Source organism: Phoenix dactylifera, unplaced genomic scaffold, assembly GCF_009389715.1.
Source record: "Phoenix dactylifera cultivar Barhee BC4 unplaced genomic scaffold, palm_55x_up_171113_PBpolish2nd_filt_p 000097F, whole genome shotgun sequence".
Taxonomy (NCBI): domain Eukaryota; kingdom Viridiplantae; phylum Streptophyta; class Magnoliopsida; order Arecales; family Arecaceae; genus Phoenix; species Phoenix dactylifera.
Genome location: NW_024067681.1, coordinates 1,518,076 through 1,539,493, shown reverse-complemented (window position 1 = coordinate 1,539,493; position 21,418 = coordinate 1,518,076). Strand labels below are relative to the sequence as shown.

Sequence of the window (21,418 nt, the reverse complement as noted above, 5' to 3'; positions counted from 1 at the left end):
TTCACTTGGCAGAGTAAGAAAGACTACCTCTAAGGTCTGCAATCTTGGTACTAGGTACCTGTGATAACCTAGCCCAAATTAGACAGGCTTGGTCTACTTGACCAGCTCAGATAAAAGGTTTCGACCCAAAAAAAGAGAAAATAAAAATAAAATAAACAATAAAATAATAAATAATAATATAATAAAAATAATAATAGTTAGCACATGAGCCCGTCCGACCTCCCTTCCATTCATATTGTTACTGCAAGCCAATCACTGTCGGAAGTCACATAGGATCCGGCCTCCCTAGATCTACTTTTTCTCTCTTTCTTTTGGGGTCCTTGGAGCTCTGATTCCGGCTGATGCTCGCTAGATTTTGGCTTAGAAGGGCGATGCCCTGTTTTTCCTATTTCAGAAGATTGACTCTTCCTTTTTCTGACTGTTTCCCACCACTGGTACTTTTCGCCGAGATCTACCCCGATCCCATGCAGCAGCTGGAAGTTATGGCTAGAGCTCCGACTGCTGGGATGCCATGGGATTCCATGATTTAAGAGGTTGAAACCCCTATTTTGATCGGTTTTTCCTCGCCACTAGCCGCCGTCCACAGTGGCCGGTGCCATCGGCCACCGTCCATAGTGGCCCGATCGACCATCAGTTCAGTGATCCCTAGCTCCCCACCAGCAGCCACCCTTTTTCCTCTTCCTTGGTTAGAGAGAGCAGCTTCATTATCTCTCTCTTTTCTCTTTCCCACTTTCTCTCTACCTGGACTTTCCTCTCTCTACTCTCTCTAGAGTTGTTGGATCAGTGAGGACTCTTCTTAGTGATTTGGATCGACCTTGGTGAGGGGTCCTGATTTAGGGCCGTTGGGTAGCGTGCCAATCCTACCTGACCCTTGTTGGATATCGTTAGATTTGGTCACCCCTTATTTCTGTTGAACTATCTATACCCTAGTTCAACCATGATTAGATGAAATCACCTTGATCAGACCAACTAGGATGTGAAGCACTCCCGCTTGGTCAGCCTGTAAGGGTATTGGAATTTAGAATTTATTTTTAAAATAATCATGGTAAAATTTTGATGAGAATATAATTTTTGAATATTAGGCTCTGAGAGAGATTTCGGAATTAATTGGATCTGTCATTTGGTTTTGCTTGCAAGTTAAGAAATATAACTCTTTTTCTAGCTTCATCAGCAAATTATAAAATAGTTCATGTATGAAATTATTCACGATTTATGAAATTGATGCATAGTATTTTAAATTATTTAATATATCTTTGTTGGGAATATTAAATGACTCATGATCGAAAACACTAATTTTGATATGGATATGCCCAATTGATTTTGATGTCACATAATTTTATGAATTTTTCAGTTTGGAACAGGAAATATATTTTTGAAAAAATAGTTTTGATTCAAAATAGATTTAGACTCGCAGCCAGACTATGTTTTGATACTCTATCAGTAGGGGTTGTATGTTGGTATTTCGATACTCTGCCAGTGAGGGTTGTACGTTGATATTTCGATATTCTGCCAGTGGGGTTGTACATTGATATTTCGATATCTTGCCAGTGAAGGTTATATGTTGGCACTTCGATACCTTGCCATTAGGGTTATGCGGTGGCACTTTGATGTGGTCATAGTTTATGGCTATCAACATGAACTTGATCTTTTGACAGAAATTGATTTATGAACGAAATTTGAATTTTGAAATAATTGGATGTGTTTAGATTTGGTTTTGATTTGATGTTTGCACGCTTATTTTCAACATATTACTAATTATTTTATTGCTTGATTTATCTAGCTAAAGTATTCATTGCTTGCTAGGCTGTCTAGCTCATTATTTTTTATTCTACTGTTTCAACAGATTTGGAGAACTCATTTCATTTGGAGACTCATTATGGGAGAGCGACTGAGGAAATTTTAACATCTTTAGCTTAGATTTAGAATTTTGTTAAAGTTTGATGCAAAACTTTATAATATTGTTGGTTTTGCGAGACATTTAAATTTTGAATTAGTTACTTAAAATTAGTTGGAATGTTATTATTTAAATTTATTCCACTGCTTGTTTATGATATTATTATGAGATGATGGCATGCTTATTGGGAGAGTTTCTTATTGCTTGCAATTTCCAGCTTGCTATTTCGAATCGAGGGCATGACAGTACCATACCGGCAACTTACTAGTTTGGTACGGTATGGTTAGTAATGGATGGTACGTACTGCATACCAAAATAGTCTTCCAACCATTTTTTTAATGTTTATCTTGGGACGTCATGATATGGGGCGGTACCCTCGGTACAGGGTGATATGGAGCCGTATCGATCTCAACTTGAGTTTTGTATCGATTTCCACCCGATACGGTACGGTTTGTCCTGCACTAGATGGTACAGGACTATATGGCAGACCATGGCTACATCTTGAAATCCTTCTACATTCAAGATTCAAGCAAATGTACATTATAAAGAGCCTCAATATTTGCCAACTCATGTTTAGTCTTCAAAAACTCCTATAAAAAGTTAAGCACCCACTTGCAACATATCTTCATTTTGCCGAGCCAATTTCGTTTGACATAAAAGTTGACTGCAGTAATGGAGATGGCATCCTAATTGGAACATTTGTTCGCATATTTTGAAAATTTTAACAAAGAACCAAGAAATCATGCTATGGATATCAAAAAAAGTGTTAATTGGAGGAATTAATGATATTGCATGATTTACAATTATGATGAAAGAATGGATAGTCAAACTTGCGAAAAACTTTGTCCAATGCACAAGTACTTCTCCTTCAAGTCTATTTTGTCTTTCAAGACCATCACCATGGCACTTGTCAATTATGATCCATGACCTCACTAACTACTTTGTTTCAAGATTGAACATTAACTAGGAATAAACACAATTCTACTTGTAAACTTTTTATTGTTTTCTTCGTCAGACGATGATTACAGAACTGACTATTGTTCAACATGCTGGGAAGCTTGGTGGAGCCATGTTTCTAATATTCTTGGCACATGAGCAGTTAGACTTCAATGTGATATAATTGCCCAAAGCATTCTAAGTTTCTAACTATCCCTGATTGAGGCGAGAAATTTAGACAGTTTAAAATGGTAGTCATTGAATCCTATGCATGGTTTGCCGTACCGGTCGGTACGGGCCGGTACATACCGGTACTGGATCCTACCAGTACGGTACAACTACATATTTCGGTACCGAACCGTACCGGCCCGTACCGACCGGTACCGATGCGTATCGGTCCGAACCGACCAGTCCGTACCGGCTTCAATTTTTTTTTGGTTTTTAGCCCCATCGGTACAGTACCGGTTCGGCTCGGTTTGGTTCGGCATCGTACCGGTACCGATGCCCACCGGTATGTCGGTATTGTCGGTACCCGCGTACCTTGGTCCTATGAAGCAAGAAACACAAAAACAAGTAATTTCTAAGTGAGAGCTATTAATTTAAGTTCACCCATAAACGCTTAAAAGTGCTACTAAAGGAAGACCTAGACTTCAGATACCTGGATCGACTATAGTTTGGATTCTCAAGTGAAACTCAGCCTGTAGCCACTATTTTCTTGTTTTATACTTCTTTAGTTATCTGGGAGTGTTTCTGGCTAGGTGCTCGAATAAAAGCACTTTATCATTTCATTTTAATTTCTCCTGTATGAGAGCCCTATAACTATAAGGATTTTGTTAGGAAAATCAGCTTCTGTAAGAACTATTTGCAGACTATTTCACAAGGCTTTAGATTTCGATGTTGACTAGAACAATAATCATGTTACTATAGTTATACAGAATTGTGTGTCATTCCCATACATATTAAAAAAATTCGTTTATTGTGTTTTAGAAGCTTTTCTGTACAGGATCTGAAGAATCAATATTTTACAATTGCAAAGATTTGAAGGACAAAGAAATCACTTGTGAACTACTAAAATGCCCACCCTATATTGGTTAGCAAAAGAACTTTTTTACTAGCGTGCAAGTCATTTATATGTAACATAACCAAATTGAAACAAGCAAGTTGTAGTTTTTCTTTATATTCTTCTTTTCCTTTGTGTGTTCTTCCTCTACCACACCACATCACTTCCAGAATGAAAGCTAAATCAATCAAGAACCTTCATAAAACCAAGAACTTCCATAAAACCAAGAACATCAATTCAAAATTTTGGCAAATTTAAGTATTTCTATTTTCCAATTCCAGATCTGCCTCCTAGCGATTTGAATGATGAACTTGTTATTGAGCTATGATGCCGGATAGTAATGACTTTATTCATTATCCTTTTAGTAATGCTTTACTAGTCATCTTCATTTTTTTTTTTGGTAGACAGTCATCCTCAATTTTTCACGAGTCATTTCCATGAATGTCATCTAAATCTCCTCTGGATATTAGAATTCTTACACCTATACTAGGGAGATGTCCAAAAATTTAGTTCCCTATCAAGGACCCAATGGAAATCTAGACTTGTCACCCAATGATTTAAGCTAGAGAGATGAAAGTCTAATTCGAGAATAGCTTGTATACAAGTGCACTTAATACTAATATGATCTTACCTAAAGAAAGATTGAATCTAGAAAAAACCATTAGGAATCTGGTAAAGTCATTTCAGGATATGGTAGAAATGATGATTGCTGATAGGAGTTCGAGATTTAGGTGAAGTTAAAATCTTAAAAGAAAGTTCAGATTATCAGATAATAGTGGATTTAGTGAATCTACTTCCATTTCGATATATAAATAAATCCTGCATAAAACTGAGCAAGTATCCTTTCATATTAAAAGGTAAATGTTACTTCTATGCCTTAAATTCTCAGCTTACTTTGATTGAATTTGGCAGTAAAAAATCTTCTTCTCTACCTTAATGAAAGGAATCTACTACATCATAATGCCGTCCAACTTTGGTTTCATCCATTTTCTGTTCAAATATAGCTTAATATTTAACAGTTTCATAAAACCACCAAATTGTAGTTCCTTCTTTTGGCTACATGGCTAGTTGGCTACTAGTGACTCTATATCTACACATTCTTTTCTGCATCTAATCTCAGGAAAAAAGTGCTCTGATAGATTTTACAAAAGAAATAAGGCATCACCTGGTCTAGATTTTGTTCTGACTCAGCCAGAATTATCAGGCTTAGCCAAAGAAGCTTTTACCAAAGAAGAGAAGTAAACCTTCTCTATTTTTTTATCTTTGCTAGGCACTTCAACCTCATCAATATAAGCTACACGAAGAGATGGGTACCTGCCAAATAAACATAGTTAGATTAGAAATTTCAGATATCAGCCAAACAAGTATATTCCCAACATAGTCAGTTGAAAACTTGAAATACACAAAAATCACTGAAAACCCAGAAAATGAATCCCAATAGACAGTAAATAGCTTTATTGTAAACAAAAAAAGGTGAAAAAAAAGGAAAAGAGAAACCCTCAACCACAAAATTTTTTTTTAAAAAAATGGTGAATTTATCAAAATTCAAAATATTAACGATATAAAAATGTGTCAAGCAAATGACAAAGTCTATATGGAAAAGTTAAAATTGCCATAATCATAACAAATAACTAGATTGATAAGATATGGTTTACTGTAATAAAACATCATATTATTATCAATCGTCTGCCCAAGGTTTTAAATATTGGTGGGACCGTGGAGCATCCACCATCCCTAGGTGTCGGGACAAGACGAGAGGAAATGGACAGGGATGGGACAGGACATCCACTGTCCCACGTGTCGGTAGATAAGGCACCCCATTCTACAAAAAAACCAGAATGGCCCTATCCCACAATATTTAAAACCTTGCATCCACCTAATAATATTAGAAGTTCCTTGTACATACGTTGTCATGAGCTTAAGAATATCTTGTGCATGAGGATCTCCAGACCGTTTGTGAATACCATATTGCTGGCAGGACACCACATATGTTGAACTTCATATCAGCTACAGCTTGGCATTGTGCCCATAAAGATCTTTCTAGTTTTGAATGTTCCTCAGACATTAATTCAGCTGCTTTATAGCCTTCCATAAGATCTGAAATATAGCATAAAACAGGAGGCAAAAAGATAAATCATAGCAAAACCTCTTGGGAGCAGCTTATAACATTGATGTCATATAATCAGAACAGTAAATGTATTAGAGTACCTTCATCTTCAGCCATATCTAGAAAAGCTTGAAGTTCCAAAGCCTTTGCGATAGTACATCATTCCCCTAACTGGAGATTGCATCAGTAATCAGCAAGTGATAAGAATCTCATATTTAGTCTTAGAGGAAAAAATTGTAGCTACAAGAAGCAAGTAAAGATATTTGATACAGAAAATGAAGGGACATCTCTAGTGAAGCTATATACAAACTGAAGTATACCTGTTCGAGTCAAAGTTTGGCCCCTATAAGATGCCAAGACGAAGTTTCCTCTTCTAATTCTTCGCTACCTCGAAGTTCTTCTTCTGTTTTGCATATACGCTCGAGGAAGTTGGTCCATTCATCTATAATTTGAAGCAAAATAGATCAATTTCAGATTGATGCTGTGTTGACTATACAATTAACTTTGTAACAGTCCCAAGTATGGTATGCTGAACCGGCCGTACCGGCCTGTTTAGCCCATACCGAACCAGTTCGGTCCCTGTCGGTCCGGTACAATGGTGGAAAATAGTTTTGGCTCTCGAATCGGACTGATTCGCACCGGTACAATGCAGTACCGGACTTGTACCCGGTGGGAACTGGACCGATTTGCACCAGTCCACGCAGAGAGCACGCCCCGCATTGGGGAAACACGCCCGCGCATGGGCGAGTGGGGATCGCGGGGAAGCGTGCTTGCACGCGAGCGCGTGCAGGGAATAAATTAATTGCGCCCCGCACGTGCTGGAAACTGCGTAGGCGTGCGCTCCTAGCAGCAGATCGGTTCGGTACGGCCCGAACCAGTACCAAACCGGTCCGGGTCCGCCACCAGTATGCCGACCGGTACCGGTTCGGCGTACCTTGGTCCCAAGATAACTTGAGAGAACTAGCAATAAAAAATGTTGATAAACCTGGATAGATTTCTGCAAATAGAAAAGGATGGAGACCTCCATCTTCATTTGGCTCTTCAAGGTTATGTAAGGAGAAAAGAACATCCTCGTTGTAGTAGGGTGTCAAAACACTGCAGAGGTGTTAAGTTACAATGTCAAACAAAATTATTTTCAAAGGAACCATACAGAGAAAGAAAGAACATTAAACTTAATAAAAAGTAAGATTCCGGTTGCCTAACATCATTGTCATCAAGCTAGATAAACTTCTATAGTTCTGGTCCTTCTGGATGTAAGAAATTGCTATTCCAGACTGTATAACATGGTGGATATTGGAGTATGAAATAAAGCAATAAATGGAAAGTTAAGGAGGTTACAGGTATATCTAGAAACTGGATGTAGAAATTAAAGTGGTCCAAAAAAGTCAAAAGTTTAAAATAGGAGAATTACCTTTTTGATGGTAAGAAGACGGTAGCACAAATTTAATCAATATGTGTGATGACATGAGTATAGCTCAGCTTTACGGATCATTCAATAAGCCATGTTTCAAAATGTTTTATGCTCAGCCCTTGAGTCTCGACCTGACGTGAATTGGTACCACATGCCCAATCAGTAGCTTTTGGACAAAAGAGGGGGTCTGCCATGATATCTATAAGACCTATAACTGGAAGGTGATTCAGCAACCTTTTTTTTTTTATTAATTGTTTTACCTCGTGCTATTAGAGAGCAACCATTCAAGGTTTTTCTAGATTTAGCAAAACTTCACATGAAGAGGATCAAGGCTGGATTTCATATAGGAAAACTGCATTCATCTCTAGATTTTAGATTAGCTAAAGAGCCAAATTAAGCTGCAATCTCATACATAATAATAGGTGAAGATATGGACATTTAGTTTTTACAATCAGAAATGTTGGATCTTTTCATATAAGAAGAGCAATGCCAGATCCAGGATGGTGAAACAGATATACCCTTATCTAGGCCTTTTCACAAAAGGTATTCTCATTTCTCTTCGGCTGAAAGAAGACTTATCCATGTTTGTTATTGCTTCTGTTTTGTGTGGAAAAGGAAAAGCTAAAAGCTAGGCTTTCTAGCTTCTTCTAAAAGTGCTTTTCTAATTCAGAATTTGAGATAATTTTACCAAAAAAGTGCTTAGCTGATTTAAAAGTGACAAAATTACTCTTTTTTTAAGAAATACCTCGACATGACCTTGGCGGACACTTATATTTCGTACATGCAGAGGACGAGCTAAATGACATTCCAGATATTATGGCAAGAGAAAAATAATATATTGAACATATACCCTACTAATCAGAATAAATATGGCTAAAAGCACTGAATTAGCTAATAGCTAAAGAAATTAACACATAGATGCAACTACAGTGCAGAATGCAGTCTAAGTAGCAGGAAACTGACTTCCAGGAAACTTACGAAAATGAAAGCATGTTACGAACTTTTGGGGCATCAGGCATATCCATAAACAAAGAATTACTGAAGAAAGAAATACGCCTTCTCGCTTCTAAGTTAGATGGTACATCCATTGCAGATTCCTTCACAGTAAGCAGAAGATAGAGCCCTTTTGATCTGTAATCAACAAACAAAAAGCAACCTTTAACTTAGGAACTAAAGCCTAGATCTTATAAGCTTAAGAAAACAGTACCTTTTCTGTCCAAGCATCTGATTCTGGTGTTGGAAAGTTGATAGCTCCAGCTGATGCAAATAACTGAACCTGGTGCTCCAAAGGGGTCAAGCCCTCGTTCCTTCCATGTGAGCCACCATGGCTGGAATCCAGGAGACTGCCACTGCCAAAGAACAAAGAGGCAAAATTTATAATTGCCACACTATTTTGGATGCAAAATAGGGTTTATTCAACAGGCACTTTAAATTTTAGTTTAAAGACATGCAGTCAACTATAAGCAGTTTGACTAAGGTGATGTTTAGAGAACCAACATGCTACTTGATTCTTCATGTTCTTGCCTGTTCAGTTTGCCAATGACTGTGTGAATACCAGGATAATCATTATGTATAAAGAGTTCTTACAGAACAAAGTCACCATCGCATTGACTAGATTTCACTTCTGTCAAAACTAAAGGTACCTAAAGAGAAGAATCTTTTAGGTAGAGGGATATCCATTTAGAACATGGAAGCTTCCACGTACGGCAGCAGCAACCAAGGCTTTTTTCATCAAGATGGTATTCATTGTGAAACAAAAATCAAGTCAAGAAGGTTCCATAAAAGGATCAAGTTGAACTTTATCACCGTCTTCCAAAATGAAGCCAAATCTTCTGAAAGAAGTTTGGTTAAGATTGCCCAATATTTGCAGCCTTATAGACTGAACTGACTTATAGAAGCCACGAGATGGATACAGACACTCTCAATATTTGTCATATAGACATAATGACAATGATCTTCCCACAATGAGGTCTAATATTGACACTATATTGGGCATATCGACATTATATCAGTATGGTACCAGTACGAGGTCCAGTACTGAGATTGCGAATTTTGACTAGCCGGGTTATTGACGTAGGGTCCTACTCCAACAATTTCAACCCCTAGGGCTCCAAAAATAAGTTAAAGACATAAGCATACATAATTAAAACTTGAATGAGATATAAGCATGTAAATGGTTATTCCAAATTTTAAGTTGGTAATCAATAGTCAAATCAGATACAAAATTTTATAAAACATAAAATAATCATTTAGCATGACCAAAAAATGGCATGATTAACTCATTAACTAAGCAAGGTCTTATAGATGCTGCTTATCGATCAAAGCTTTAATCAAAATATATCATCCATAAATGCCACCCTTACCTACAATTATGTCTTATGTATCATGTATGTTATAATATATAAGCTAAAAGAAAATATAAACATATCAAATGACTCAATATTATGAAGGATATAAAATCTTTTCTATACATATAAGTTTCTTCATGAGAAAAGAATCTCAAACTATCCTACACAAGATTTGCAGTATCACCACAAACTGCCCGGTCGGAGCGTACCGAGCCGAACCAGAAGAAAAACGACATGGTTCCCTCCTATAATTAGGAAAATGCACGGAACTGGTGCCAACCGCTCCGAACCGAGCGGTTCGGAGCGGAACGGTGTGAACCGCCTAGTTCGTATCAGTTCGGTCTCGTCTCACCCCTTCCATAATAATTTAAGAGCCTTCACACCCCCTCTCTTCATTTTTCTCTCAGAAATCCCACAAAAATCAAAATAAAACGCTGATTTTGCCAATAAAATGTGAGATCCAAGCTTATTTAAAGGTATTCTCACTCTCCCCCTCTCTCTACTTCCTTTATTTAAGGCTGAATATCAGCAAAAAAAATGAAAAATTAGAGGTCATAACAAAAATTTTTGATTTTGGCATGACTTCATGATATATTGTAGATCTATGGATTATCCACATAATGATACTAAAATCTTTAACTTTTGTTAAACCTGTGATTTTAAATTCAAAAATATATCCTCAATTAAAAAAATAAAATAATAAAATAATAGACAAAAAATAATTATTAAATTAGAAGCTTGTTTAGGAGTATGCAAACTGCTCTTGGCCTAAATTTAGTATCCATTATTCAAGTTTGGACGTGATCATGTACATAGTGGCTTAGGTCCGAATTTGAATAGAATTAAGAAAATTAGCATCTATAGTAGAATGCTACATGGATCTGAGCTCAAATTAATTTACTAAATTTTTTATATTTAAAAATTATTTTTTAATATAAACTGATTAAAAATATATAATTAATAAAAATAAAAATTAGTATTATGTATAGGTAATTTAGAAGTATATTTTGAAGTAGAAAACATATTTTTCTGAATTTTTGGAATTTAAAATTATTTTTGATTTAAAAATTATCAAAATATATAATAATATTAAAATAAGAAAAAATAGCACTATGTGTAGATAATTTAAAAGTATTTTCTGAAGTAGAAAGTATATTTTTTTATTATAGCAAAATTTTACCATTTTTAAATAATTAACTGACATGTACTCGACCATCCTATAAGAATGAATACACCAAGAAGAAAGAATGATTCAAAATATAACATTGGTTGGGACCATGGACAAATACTTCCGGATTAACATCACTGCAGGTGCAACTGGTGCAGCATAGAGTTCAAGAGAGAAAGAGTCACCCGCTTGAAATAGCACTTGGCTGGTGGTTACGCCGATGTACCCATATACCAGAAATGCCCATAAAAGATTCGATAGTTGATGGAGAAGTACTTCGCTAATTTCAGAGCAACAAAGAAAAGAGCTGCCCAAAAGAGGGTGGAGGTGGACTGCCGAGCAGCAGAGCCATCTTTCTATCACTTTAGAAAGCCAAAGGAGGCTTCCATTCCAAATAACAAGGCACAGATTCAAGTTGCCATTTAAGCGAGCTTGGATGATCAATGGCAGTAGAACGAGGTGGCCAGTTATAGAGCTCGGTTTGGGTCCTCATAGTACGAGTTAGGCTCTAGTTTTGGGACTGATGGGGCATATTCAAAGTTCAAGAGGACCTCATCAATTAGGAAGATTATCAGTAGAGGCAGTGGTTGTATTGCATCAATACTGGAGGCTTTTAGCAGCAGAAAAAAGTCTTCCAAAGAGATTACACCTAGAGCCACCATCCATGACCTAGAACACCCATCCTTCAGTAGAGATTCGAAGCAGTAGAGGATTGACATTATGCTGAAGAAGGATAAGAAGGATATGTTGTGAGCTATTGCATCCTAGTTCCACTTCAGCCATATCCTAGCGAATGTGGCATCAACATGTTCTATAGGTTTGCCATTTCCTCTATACAGGTTGCCGATCCGAGTGTAGATCCTCGGAGACCAAAGGACATCTACCATAAATAACCAGCACCAAGTGGGTTCATAGAAAACTTTTACCACCAAACATATTAAGTTCGAAAATAACCTGCACAACATTCCTTTTGGTTGATTTTCAGATATGATCTCAAGTTAGCCTGATCTAAAATCCTACTGAATGATTTTTAGTTTGATATATTTTAATTCTAATAATTATTTATTGACCTTAAAAGTAACTTTAAAAGATTGTGGCATCCCTGTAGTAAAAAATGCACATGCAAACACAGTTGCATGTTAATCAGGCCAAATTTTTATGTCTTCGGATAAAATCAAAAACTGCATCTGAAGTTAGTGTAAATCCGAAATCAACCCAACCAAAACTATCTTTTTGGATTACTTCTTCATATATGGTATGCAGGGCTGATCCACAAAAGCTCTCGAGAAAATATAATTCTGGCAACCATCCTGTTTTTTGAAATAAATTTTTGAATTAAATCTTAATAAAAATATCTCAAAAATGAGTCTTTGGAGAGAAACAACAATGGTATATAACTAGTTATACTACTTTTCTTTAATGAGGGGCGAAGCTAGGGATTAAAGCAGGGTATTCTACAACACTAGGTTAAAGCAGTCTTTTCAACTCTAGCATTACTGGGCGAAGTATGGGACATATTTTCTAACAAGGTAGTATTTGCATCATGCACATGCTTCAGTTATTAATATCAAGTATTTACCTTTATAACTAAACAATATCGTAGATATGCATACGAATGTTTTCAAACAACAAACAAATGAAAATAAATTAAGAAACCTTTCTACATGATAGAGTTGGTTGAACCGTACTGAATTAGACCGGTCGATTACCAGCACAGTTCAGTTCACCTATTATATTCGGTTTGGCAGATAAAATCATCGCTCGACGCTCTGCTTTGTCCCTTTCTCATTTCTTTCGAAACCCTAAACCAAAAAGTTCTCCATGCTAGCCAATTTTCGACGACAGTGACGATGCCACAGGCAGCCAAGTCTCTCTCTCTCTCCCTCTATCCCTCACTCTCCCGGTACCCACAGACCTTGACATCTACTATACTATCTTAAAGAACTCATTTAAAGTAATGCACATTTCCTAACCACTGTTTCACTCTTTTCTTTTCATGGCTCTCTCTACTCTTCAATACAACACCATCCCCAAAACATGCAGTCCAGTAGATACTCAACAGAATCTCAGCAGTTCCATTGGTGCAAGAACATGAGATTCAGCTCTGTCCTCCATGTAGCAAGAACTCTCTCAAGGAAATAGTGAAGCAATTGAGTTCTGATATATTACAATGAAATACCTTATCTATAACCTTGAAAACAATGACAGCATTTGTATCATCGCATAGTGCATTGCAATAACCAAATCCATCGTGTACTGGTTGACATTGAATGAGTTAATCTTCAAAACTAAATTTTCCAAAAGCTGCCAATGGCTCAGGGCAAGGTTCGCTGTACCGGTACCGAACCCCGTACCGGTGCCGCACTAGTATAGACGTACCGAGTGTCGGTACGGTACGGTATGCGGTACGCCAGGCGTACCGACATTGGTGTACCGATACCGGTACCCATCGGTACGGGTACGATACGCTTGGTACTGACCGGTACCGATTGGTACAGCGAACCTTGGCTCAGGGGAAATCCCTAACTCTCAGAGCATATTTATCAAGAAGCAAGTTCAGAAAGGCTGCAAATGTGCCATAGCCAACCATACAAAATTAACAAAATACAAACAGTATAGATACACAAAGGCATGGCCCTAAAATATAGAATGCAAATACAAGGTCAGACTAAAATAATGCATTTATTTGATTGAATTTAAAACAAACTAATATGTAAAATGTCGAACTTCCATACCTAGAGAGTTGGTCCTCCATTATATCCCTTGTAAAAACCTCCAACATGTCTTGAAAAAGGAGGACAACCTGACCCTTGTCTTCTTGCTTGTTATCCATCTGCAATGACAAGAATTCGACCACAAAGATAAACCCAAGAAAAATACTACTTAACATATAGGTCAAAATAGAAAAATTGAAGTTAAATATACATACCAAACATCCAAGCAACTTGACAAAAGAATCATAGAGACTCGGCAGAGCACTCAAATTCAAATTTGCTGTCAGTGTATTATCAGCTATACGATCATCAACTATATCAAATATACTTTTTATGACCCTGTAAATAACCGATGAAAAGACAAGAGAAAATGGAAAATTTGAGAATAGCTAAATTCTGATGCGAGAAAGAATAATTTCTAACAGACATGACTAAAACAATAGAAGCCATGAGCACAAAAAAAGAAAAAGAAAACAAAGAGCAGACCAAGTATGATTGCATACTTCTTCTCATTCCGTCCTTCAACCAAGTAATTAATAATGTTCTTAACTGATGCATAGCATTCACGAACAGCATAAGACATATAACTATCTGCATCAAGTCTCTTTTTCAGCTCCCGATCTTTATTTTTGCTATCTGTAGCCATGTCCAGTGCTATCGGGATCTAACATCAAATAAAGATTCAACAACTTAGTATGTGGACCTAAAAGACTCATCTTTCAATGAAGCTAACCAACAATTACCTTGCTGGCAAGCAAGAAAGGAGGCCACTGAACAAGGTCAAGACCCCTATCTGCCCAATATGGAACAAGCAACAAGTCCATTTCCCTGTATTCAATTTAAGATAGAAATTTTGGTATATTTGACAATCATAATATAAGACCAGAAACACTTTCTCACACACATACAAGATACAACTATGTAGGTCTTCATGCTACCTGTTGCTTATTAGATCTTCTTTTCGGAAACTTGTGATTATTGTGTTCCACATTTGAGCAAATCTCGCTGCCTGCTTCTCCTTAATAACATCTGGCATCTGAAATACTTGACAGTATTCAGTTAATTAGGCACAGCATAGAGGTCTTGAAAATAGTTTAGTGCACTTTAGGAATAACTACCACAGAAAGTGGGGTCTAAAGAGGGAGCGACAGGTATAAGGAACGAGACCTGAGCAAATTTGCGGGACAAACAAGCTTTTAGGCCCTTCTCTTTGTTTGCATCAGATTTTTCCACAGGAACTAAACGCGCATTAAAAGCACCAGGTAGTGACTGAAATCGGGATCTTAACATTCCTAAAGTTCGAATCTGGACCAAGTAAGAAAATAAAAATAGGGCTCATGAAGCTATGTTCAGCCACTGAGGAACAATGTATTCTCAGTACATCATATGCATATGACAAGAATAAAATGCATAACAGGTGAAGTTTTAATCAGTTGAATTCTAAGCATATAATACAGAATGAAGTGTATTTATATAAAAATATATACATATGCATACATATATGTATTATATAAATAGACAAATTTAATATTAACATTAATTACTTGCACATTGTCTTCCCATTGAGCATATGGAACAAATACAATCCACATTACAACATGTTATAATTAGTTTCTGAATAAATATTTTTTTCTTAAAAGGAGATTCTTTTTTAATGCATCGAGTTTCATTTGTCACATAAACTACTGGAACTTTTGGGCTTTAGATATCACGTGACCTTTATCTATCTTGATCTAACAATACCATAACCAGCAGCTTTACTAAAAGCAACAGGAAATTCACTACTAGCAATTCACAATTTTTTACCTCGAAGATTACTTGAAACCTCAATGAAATTCTGAACACAGGGACCAAAATAATTTAAGTTTGGCATACATATGACACAATGGCAATTGCTCTGAGCTGGTGAGTTTTTAGGTTTGCTGAAAGACTAGAACGATCACTCTAATGTAGAGACAGAAAATAATTGTGGGAAGCAGAATTCTCAGCTTTTTGCCGCATAATATTCATTCTAATTCATCTACCAAGCTGCAAAGCCAGATAAGTTGAAGATGCCATATGTTTGGACTTAATTGTTCACAAGAACAAGACAAGAAACTATTGATCAGATCAGAAATGTAATCATTAACTACTTGACGATAGTAAAATGACTCCAAAAATCCTATATACTTTCTCAGTAGGACATCTTTTCTAAGGCTTCAAATTTTCCTGAATATAATAATTGGATACCAAATCACAGACACGTTATATTTTAATTGCACAGAACTTTTCTCATCTCTCAAATTGTACTGCCAGGAGATATTGATATGTTTTATCAAATAGAGCTTACAATCAAATGGAGTACTAATAATAGAATCTAACAAAATATTTGATCAGATGGTCTTTGTGGTGTTATATTCATGACCATTTGGCCAGTACCTTGTTGAGGATAAAAATAAGAACTAAAAATGTCATCATGCTTGCCTGCTTAAACAGAAGTACCCCATTGCCCACCCTGTCATACCAATTCAAATAATACCATACATGATCAGGTAGATATTAAACAAACAGTGATTCAATTTCACGAAGCAAGCAACAACATGATAGAGTTTATAGGAAGGAACTTCAAAACAAAAAGAAAAAAAGTTTCAACCAGAAGTTATTCACCAACCTCACCAAGACGACGGCACGCACCATAGACACCACCAAGTAAGGTGGAGAATATTGCATACCAGATTTGCGTATCCATGAAATAAACCTGCGAGGCACAAAAAAGGAAAGAACTTGATAAAACTGAAAAGGAAAAAGGAAAAATGATTAGACCAGGCTGGTAAAAGAAGCATACAAGAATGATTGGGGCCCAAAGTGCAATCACAACGCCGATATTATTCTTTGCTGCCAAAACAAAAAAAAGGGAAAAAATATATGTTTGCAGAAACAGCAAAATATGAACCATTTTGTTATTTTACCTTGGGGAAAAAACTCGTGCCATTGAAAAGTTGTTATTGGTGTTCTCATGATATCTTTTGTGGGACCTACAAGAGGCTTGATCTGCAATTAACTATGGCTGTAAGAATCATTTTCGAAAATGAAGTGTCGAAATAACGTTGAAATAAAATCTTCAATATTCACTTAACAAGTGCAACAAATAGAGGATAAGCTGGGGCACAAAAACATGTATTCATATGACAGTATCTGAGTTCTCATAGATCATATATTACCAAGGAATGCTGAACCGGCCCGTACCGGCTAGCTCAGCTCGTACCGCACTGGACCGGTTGGTACGGGCCGGTTCAGCTCGTACCGAACCGGTGTCGACCAGTCTGGTTCGGTGTTACAAAATGGTTCCGGCCCTATGGGGCCGAAACTATAGTGGTACCGGATCTAAACCGGCCTAAATCGGCCGATACCATATGCGTACAAGACAGAACCAAACCTTCAGGTATGGCTAGAAACCAATGCGAACCGCACCGATTCCGGTGCCACAGCGCGCCGCATGGATGTGGCTTCACAGCGCGAGCGTTAAGACAACCGGTTCGGTACTGGTCCAAACCGATACCTAACCGGTATCGGTGCCGACCCGTACGTTGATCGATACCGGTTCGGCGATCCTTGTATATTACACAATCATATCTAACGTCCTCCGAATCGGTACCATGACCCGCACTGGTCGGCGTCTGCTATGATTCGATACCAATTCGGTGCCGAACCGAACCAGTAGAGCGTGCCGGTTCACGGATCAGCATGTCCTAATTTTTTTGGAGTTCTCAAAAAAATTTAATTGGTAATCACGCTTTTCGAACTTTTTCTATGAATTTAAGTCAAATTTGATTTTTTTTATTTTTTTTGTTTTATAATGTTTCTATGATCCCGATTTAACCTAAATAATGCATCGTATTGCTTTAAAATGATACAAATTATAAAATGAACAACATAAAATATTCTTAAATTAAGTGGTGATGTGAAAATTAAAAAATAATACAATCAATTACATACTTTTAAATTTCTACATGCCGATATCTAAAATCGGATCGAGTGACAATACCTCTCGTAGATATCTGGATCATCAGCATAATCAGAAGACACACCAACCCACCCCTCTAACCAAGCGGGGTTGTAATATTATACATTCATCCCATAAAGAATGCGCGTCGGATTATAAGCACTATCGGATCTCTCATTGAAGCTGTGGCTCGGAGAGGTGTCGTCTAGCTGATAATACGGCTGTGAAGGAGCCCATCCGAATATGCCGACGGCAAAATCCAACCCGTAAGATGCTTTCGAGTTGCGTAGGTTAGTAGGGTAGCCACCGGAAGATACCTCAAACGCACTATATCTATATTCATATGGGTTATAGGTTTTCTATGGCAGCAGGTAATTGGATCCAGTATACGACTCGGAACTGGATAGCCTATGGATTCTACTCCACGTGCGATGATGCCGAAAAAAATAAAAAGGGGAAGACCAACTCCATGAGCAATCCAAAACCACCCAGGACTTTGAGAATACTAATAATCCCAAATACCCAAGGACAAGGACAAGGACAATGGAAGGACAATGGATAGATAAAAACTCACCACCCAAAGAAATCCAGTCAAGGGATACAGAGTTTGATAGAAAAAAACTCAACAGTATAATCTTCCACAGATAATTTTTTTTGCTTTAAAATTATTAAACTTGAGAAAAGCATCTTGCCTGTAAGTATCTAGAAGAAATTTCTGTCTCAGCACCTTTCTCATTTTTTTTCATGTCACAATTTGCCTTTTTTCTTCACGTGCCCTCTGCTTCTTAAGATGCTCCCACCAGATAGAGGCGCGTTTCTTCAACTTGATGGCTACAATTTTCACCTTGCGATCTTCTCGTACATCTTTATATTCAAAGACGCACTCCACCATATGCAACCAATCAATGAACTCGTCAGGATGCACTCTTCCTTCAAAATTAGGAATATCAACTTTGATGTCGAACTCTCATTGAAACTCGCAACTGCTTTAGAAATTGAGGATGATAGTGTTATTTTGATGATTAACAAGCAATAATCTAGAGTATGTTATAAGTTAAATCGATACTTCATTTATAAGTTTATTACTCTCAGTATATTTTGTATTAATTGATATAGATACATTTCATTGTTCATTTGAATGAATCTAACCTTGAGATGCAGCAAAGTGTGGATTGAGTCGACCCAAAGGATGATTGGGTCGACCCCGGCACATCAAGAAAATATTTGGCACACTTCTGCAAAAATGGCAAAGATGAACAGTGAGTTGGGTCGACCCAAGGAAAGCATGAGTCGACCCAAGGATCAAGATCCTCAAAACAAGACAGAAAAATGGTTCTCTGAATTTACTGAGAGGGTCGACCCAAGAAGTAGTTGAGTCGACCCAAGCTTGAGTCGACCCAAACCCTGAGAGGGTCGACCCAAAGGCAAGACAGAAAAGAAGACAGAAAAGGTTCTCTGGAAACCCTGTTAGGGTCGACCCAAGAAGAAGTTGAGTCGACCCAAGTGAACTTTGAGTCGACCCAAAGAAAGGTTGGGTCGACCCAAGTGAAGGAAGGCTGAATTATAAAGTTTCTGTGTTTCTGAGAGGGTCGACCCAAGGAATGTTTGAGTCGACCCAAGTGAAAGTTGGGTCGACCCAAGGACAGGTTGAGCCGACCCAAACACGGGCTGAAGCATAACGGCTAGTTCTGCAGATGTACTTTTTGTCCTTCCAAAAGTGAGTAACGGCTAGTTTTTGAATTCTAACCATTGGGGCTTGTTCAATGGATGTAGGAAGCTATTTAAAGGGGCACTATTCATCAGATAGAACAACTTTTCCAAAGAATATCAAAGAGTACACAAGAAAGAGAAAGAGCCCTAATCTTCTTCATCCAAGTGCTTCATTCAAGAATCAAAGAAAGGGGTTGAGCAGATTCAAAGAGTCATCAAGAGCTCCATCCTCCCTTGAAGAGTGAAGCATCCTTGACAAAGAAGAGAGAAGTCACTACAAGCGATAAATACTTTCTAAACTCTTCTTTGTTGATTATATTGTTTTATTTGCTCATCTAGGAGTTTAAATCTTCCTTCTTTATTTGTTAAACTACTTGTAAAGGTTGGTTGGTTAGCCCGCAAAACCAACGGAATAGGTTGATTGGTAAACCCGGAAAACCAATTGGAAAGGTTCGTTGGTGAGCCCGTAAAACCAACATAGGTTTTTGGTGAACCCGGAAAACCAAAGTGTAAAGGTTTTTGGATTGTGAGCCCGGAAAACAATCCAACTGTAATCCGCGGGATTATAGTGAATTCCCAAGGGGTCGCTTGGGGAGTGGACGTAGGTGCTAAGGAGAGCACCGAACCACTATACTTCTTGTTGTTTGTATTGTGAATTGTTAAGTTTACTAACTCTTCATTGAACACAAGTAAGATAGCTAAAACCAAGAAGAAACCAATTCACCCCCCCTTGGCTTGTCACCTTGGGCAACAAGTGGTATCAGAGCAAGGTGCTCCAATAGTACTCATTGATCTCACAATCAAGAGTTAAAGATCATGACAACCCAAGTGGGATGTGTTATGAGTGAGGGGCAATCCGCAAATAGACCACCTCTATTTAATGGCACAAACTACACATATTGGAAAGCTAGGATGAGGATATTCATTCAAGCTTTAGACTATGAATTATGGTACATCATTACTAGAGGGCCTCACACACCCACACTTAATATAGAGGGCACTATCATACCCAAACCAGAAATGGATTGGAATGAAAGTGATATAAGATTGGCACAATTAAATGCAAAAGCTATAAATTTACTTTATTGCTCTTTAGATATAAATGAATTTAACAGAATATCTACTTGCATCTCTGCTAAAGAAATTTGGGACAAACTTGAGGTCACTCATGAAGGGACCAATCAAGTTAAGGAGTCAAAAATAAACATATTAGTACACAAGTATGAATTGTTTAAAATGGAATCTACTGAGTCCATAACTGATATGTTTACTCGTTTTACTCAAATTATAAATGGGCTTAAGAGTTTAGGAAAGTCTTACACTAACTCTGAATTGGTGCGAAAAATTCTCAGATCTCTACCAAAAATTTGGGAGGCCAAGGTAACCGCAATTCAGGAAGCTAAGGACCTCAACACACTGCAATTAGAGGAACTTCTAGGATCACTCATGACCCATGAGTTGACAATGAGGAAAAATTCGGAAGAAGAGGTCAAGAGAAGAAAGCCCATTGCCCTAAAGACTACCACCCCTAAACAACAAACTGAATCAGAAGATTCAGATAATGATGATGAATTTGATGAAGAAGGGATGGCTATGCTTGGAAGAAAATTCAGAAAATTTATGAGAGGTAATAATAGATTTTATAAAAAGAAACCCTTCCTCAAAGGTAGCTCAAGCAAAGAAAAGGGTAAGGACAAAGAAAAAGAAAAAGAAACTCCTATTTGCTATGAGTGTAACAAACCCGGGCATTATAAGATAGATTGCCCAGATTTGAAATGGATGGCAAGAAAACTGAAAAAGAACTTCATGGCTGAATGGAGTGAAAGTGAGGAGTCAAGTTCGGAAGAGGAAGATCATCAAGAGACGGCCCAAATGTGTCATATGGCCAATGACGATGAGGTAGATTCTGAACTTGAATGTGATTTTACTGTTGACGAATTACATAATGCATTCTTAGAACTCATGGAAGAACATAAGAAGCTTATCATTAAAAATAAAGTTCTAAAAGAAGAAAATCAATCTCTTATCAAAGATAAGTTAAAACTGTCTCATAACTATGAAACATTAAGTAGGAAACTTACAAATGAA

The 21,418-nt window shown here is 37.3% G+C and overlaps 1 protein-coding gene across 1 annotated transcript in view; it reads right to left on the bottom strand.

Moving 5' to 3' along the window:
- LOC103710535 (callose synthase 3-like) overlaps positions 1-21,418 on the bottom strand; it is a 115,872-nt gene that overhangs the window by 29,941 nt on the left and 64,513 nt on the right. Inside the window, 19 exon segments of the mRNA XM_039116517.1 lie at positions 5,037-5,204; positions 5,797-5,882; positions 5,884-5,987; positions 6,099-6,144; positions 6,146-6,168; positions 6,318-6,350; positions 6,353-6,439; positions 6,983-7,092; positions 8,387-8,539; positions 8,611-8,757; positions 13,660-13,757; positions 13,854-13,977; positions 14,142-14,302; positions 14,382-14,466; positions 14,577-14,674; positions 14,806-14,943; positions 16,289-16,375; positions 16,463-16,512; positions 16,587-16,668. Of these exon segments, the coding sequence (XP_038972445.1) occupies positions 5,037-5,204; positions 5,797-5,882; positions 5,884-5,987; positions 6,099-6,144; positions 6,146-6,168; positions 6,318-6,350; positions 6,353-6,439; positions 6,983-7,092; positions 8,387-8,539; positions 8,611-8,757; positions 13,660-13,757; positions 13,854-13,977; positions 14,142-14,302; positions 14,382-14,466; positions 14,577-14,674; positions 14,806-14,943; positions 16,289-16,375; positions 16,463-16,512; positions 16,587-16,668 (1,880 nt within the window).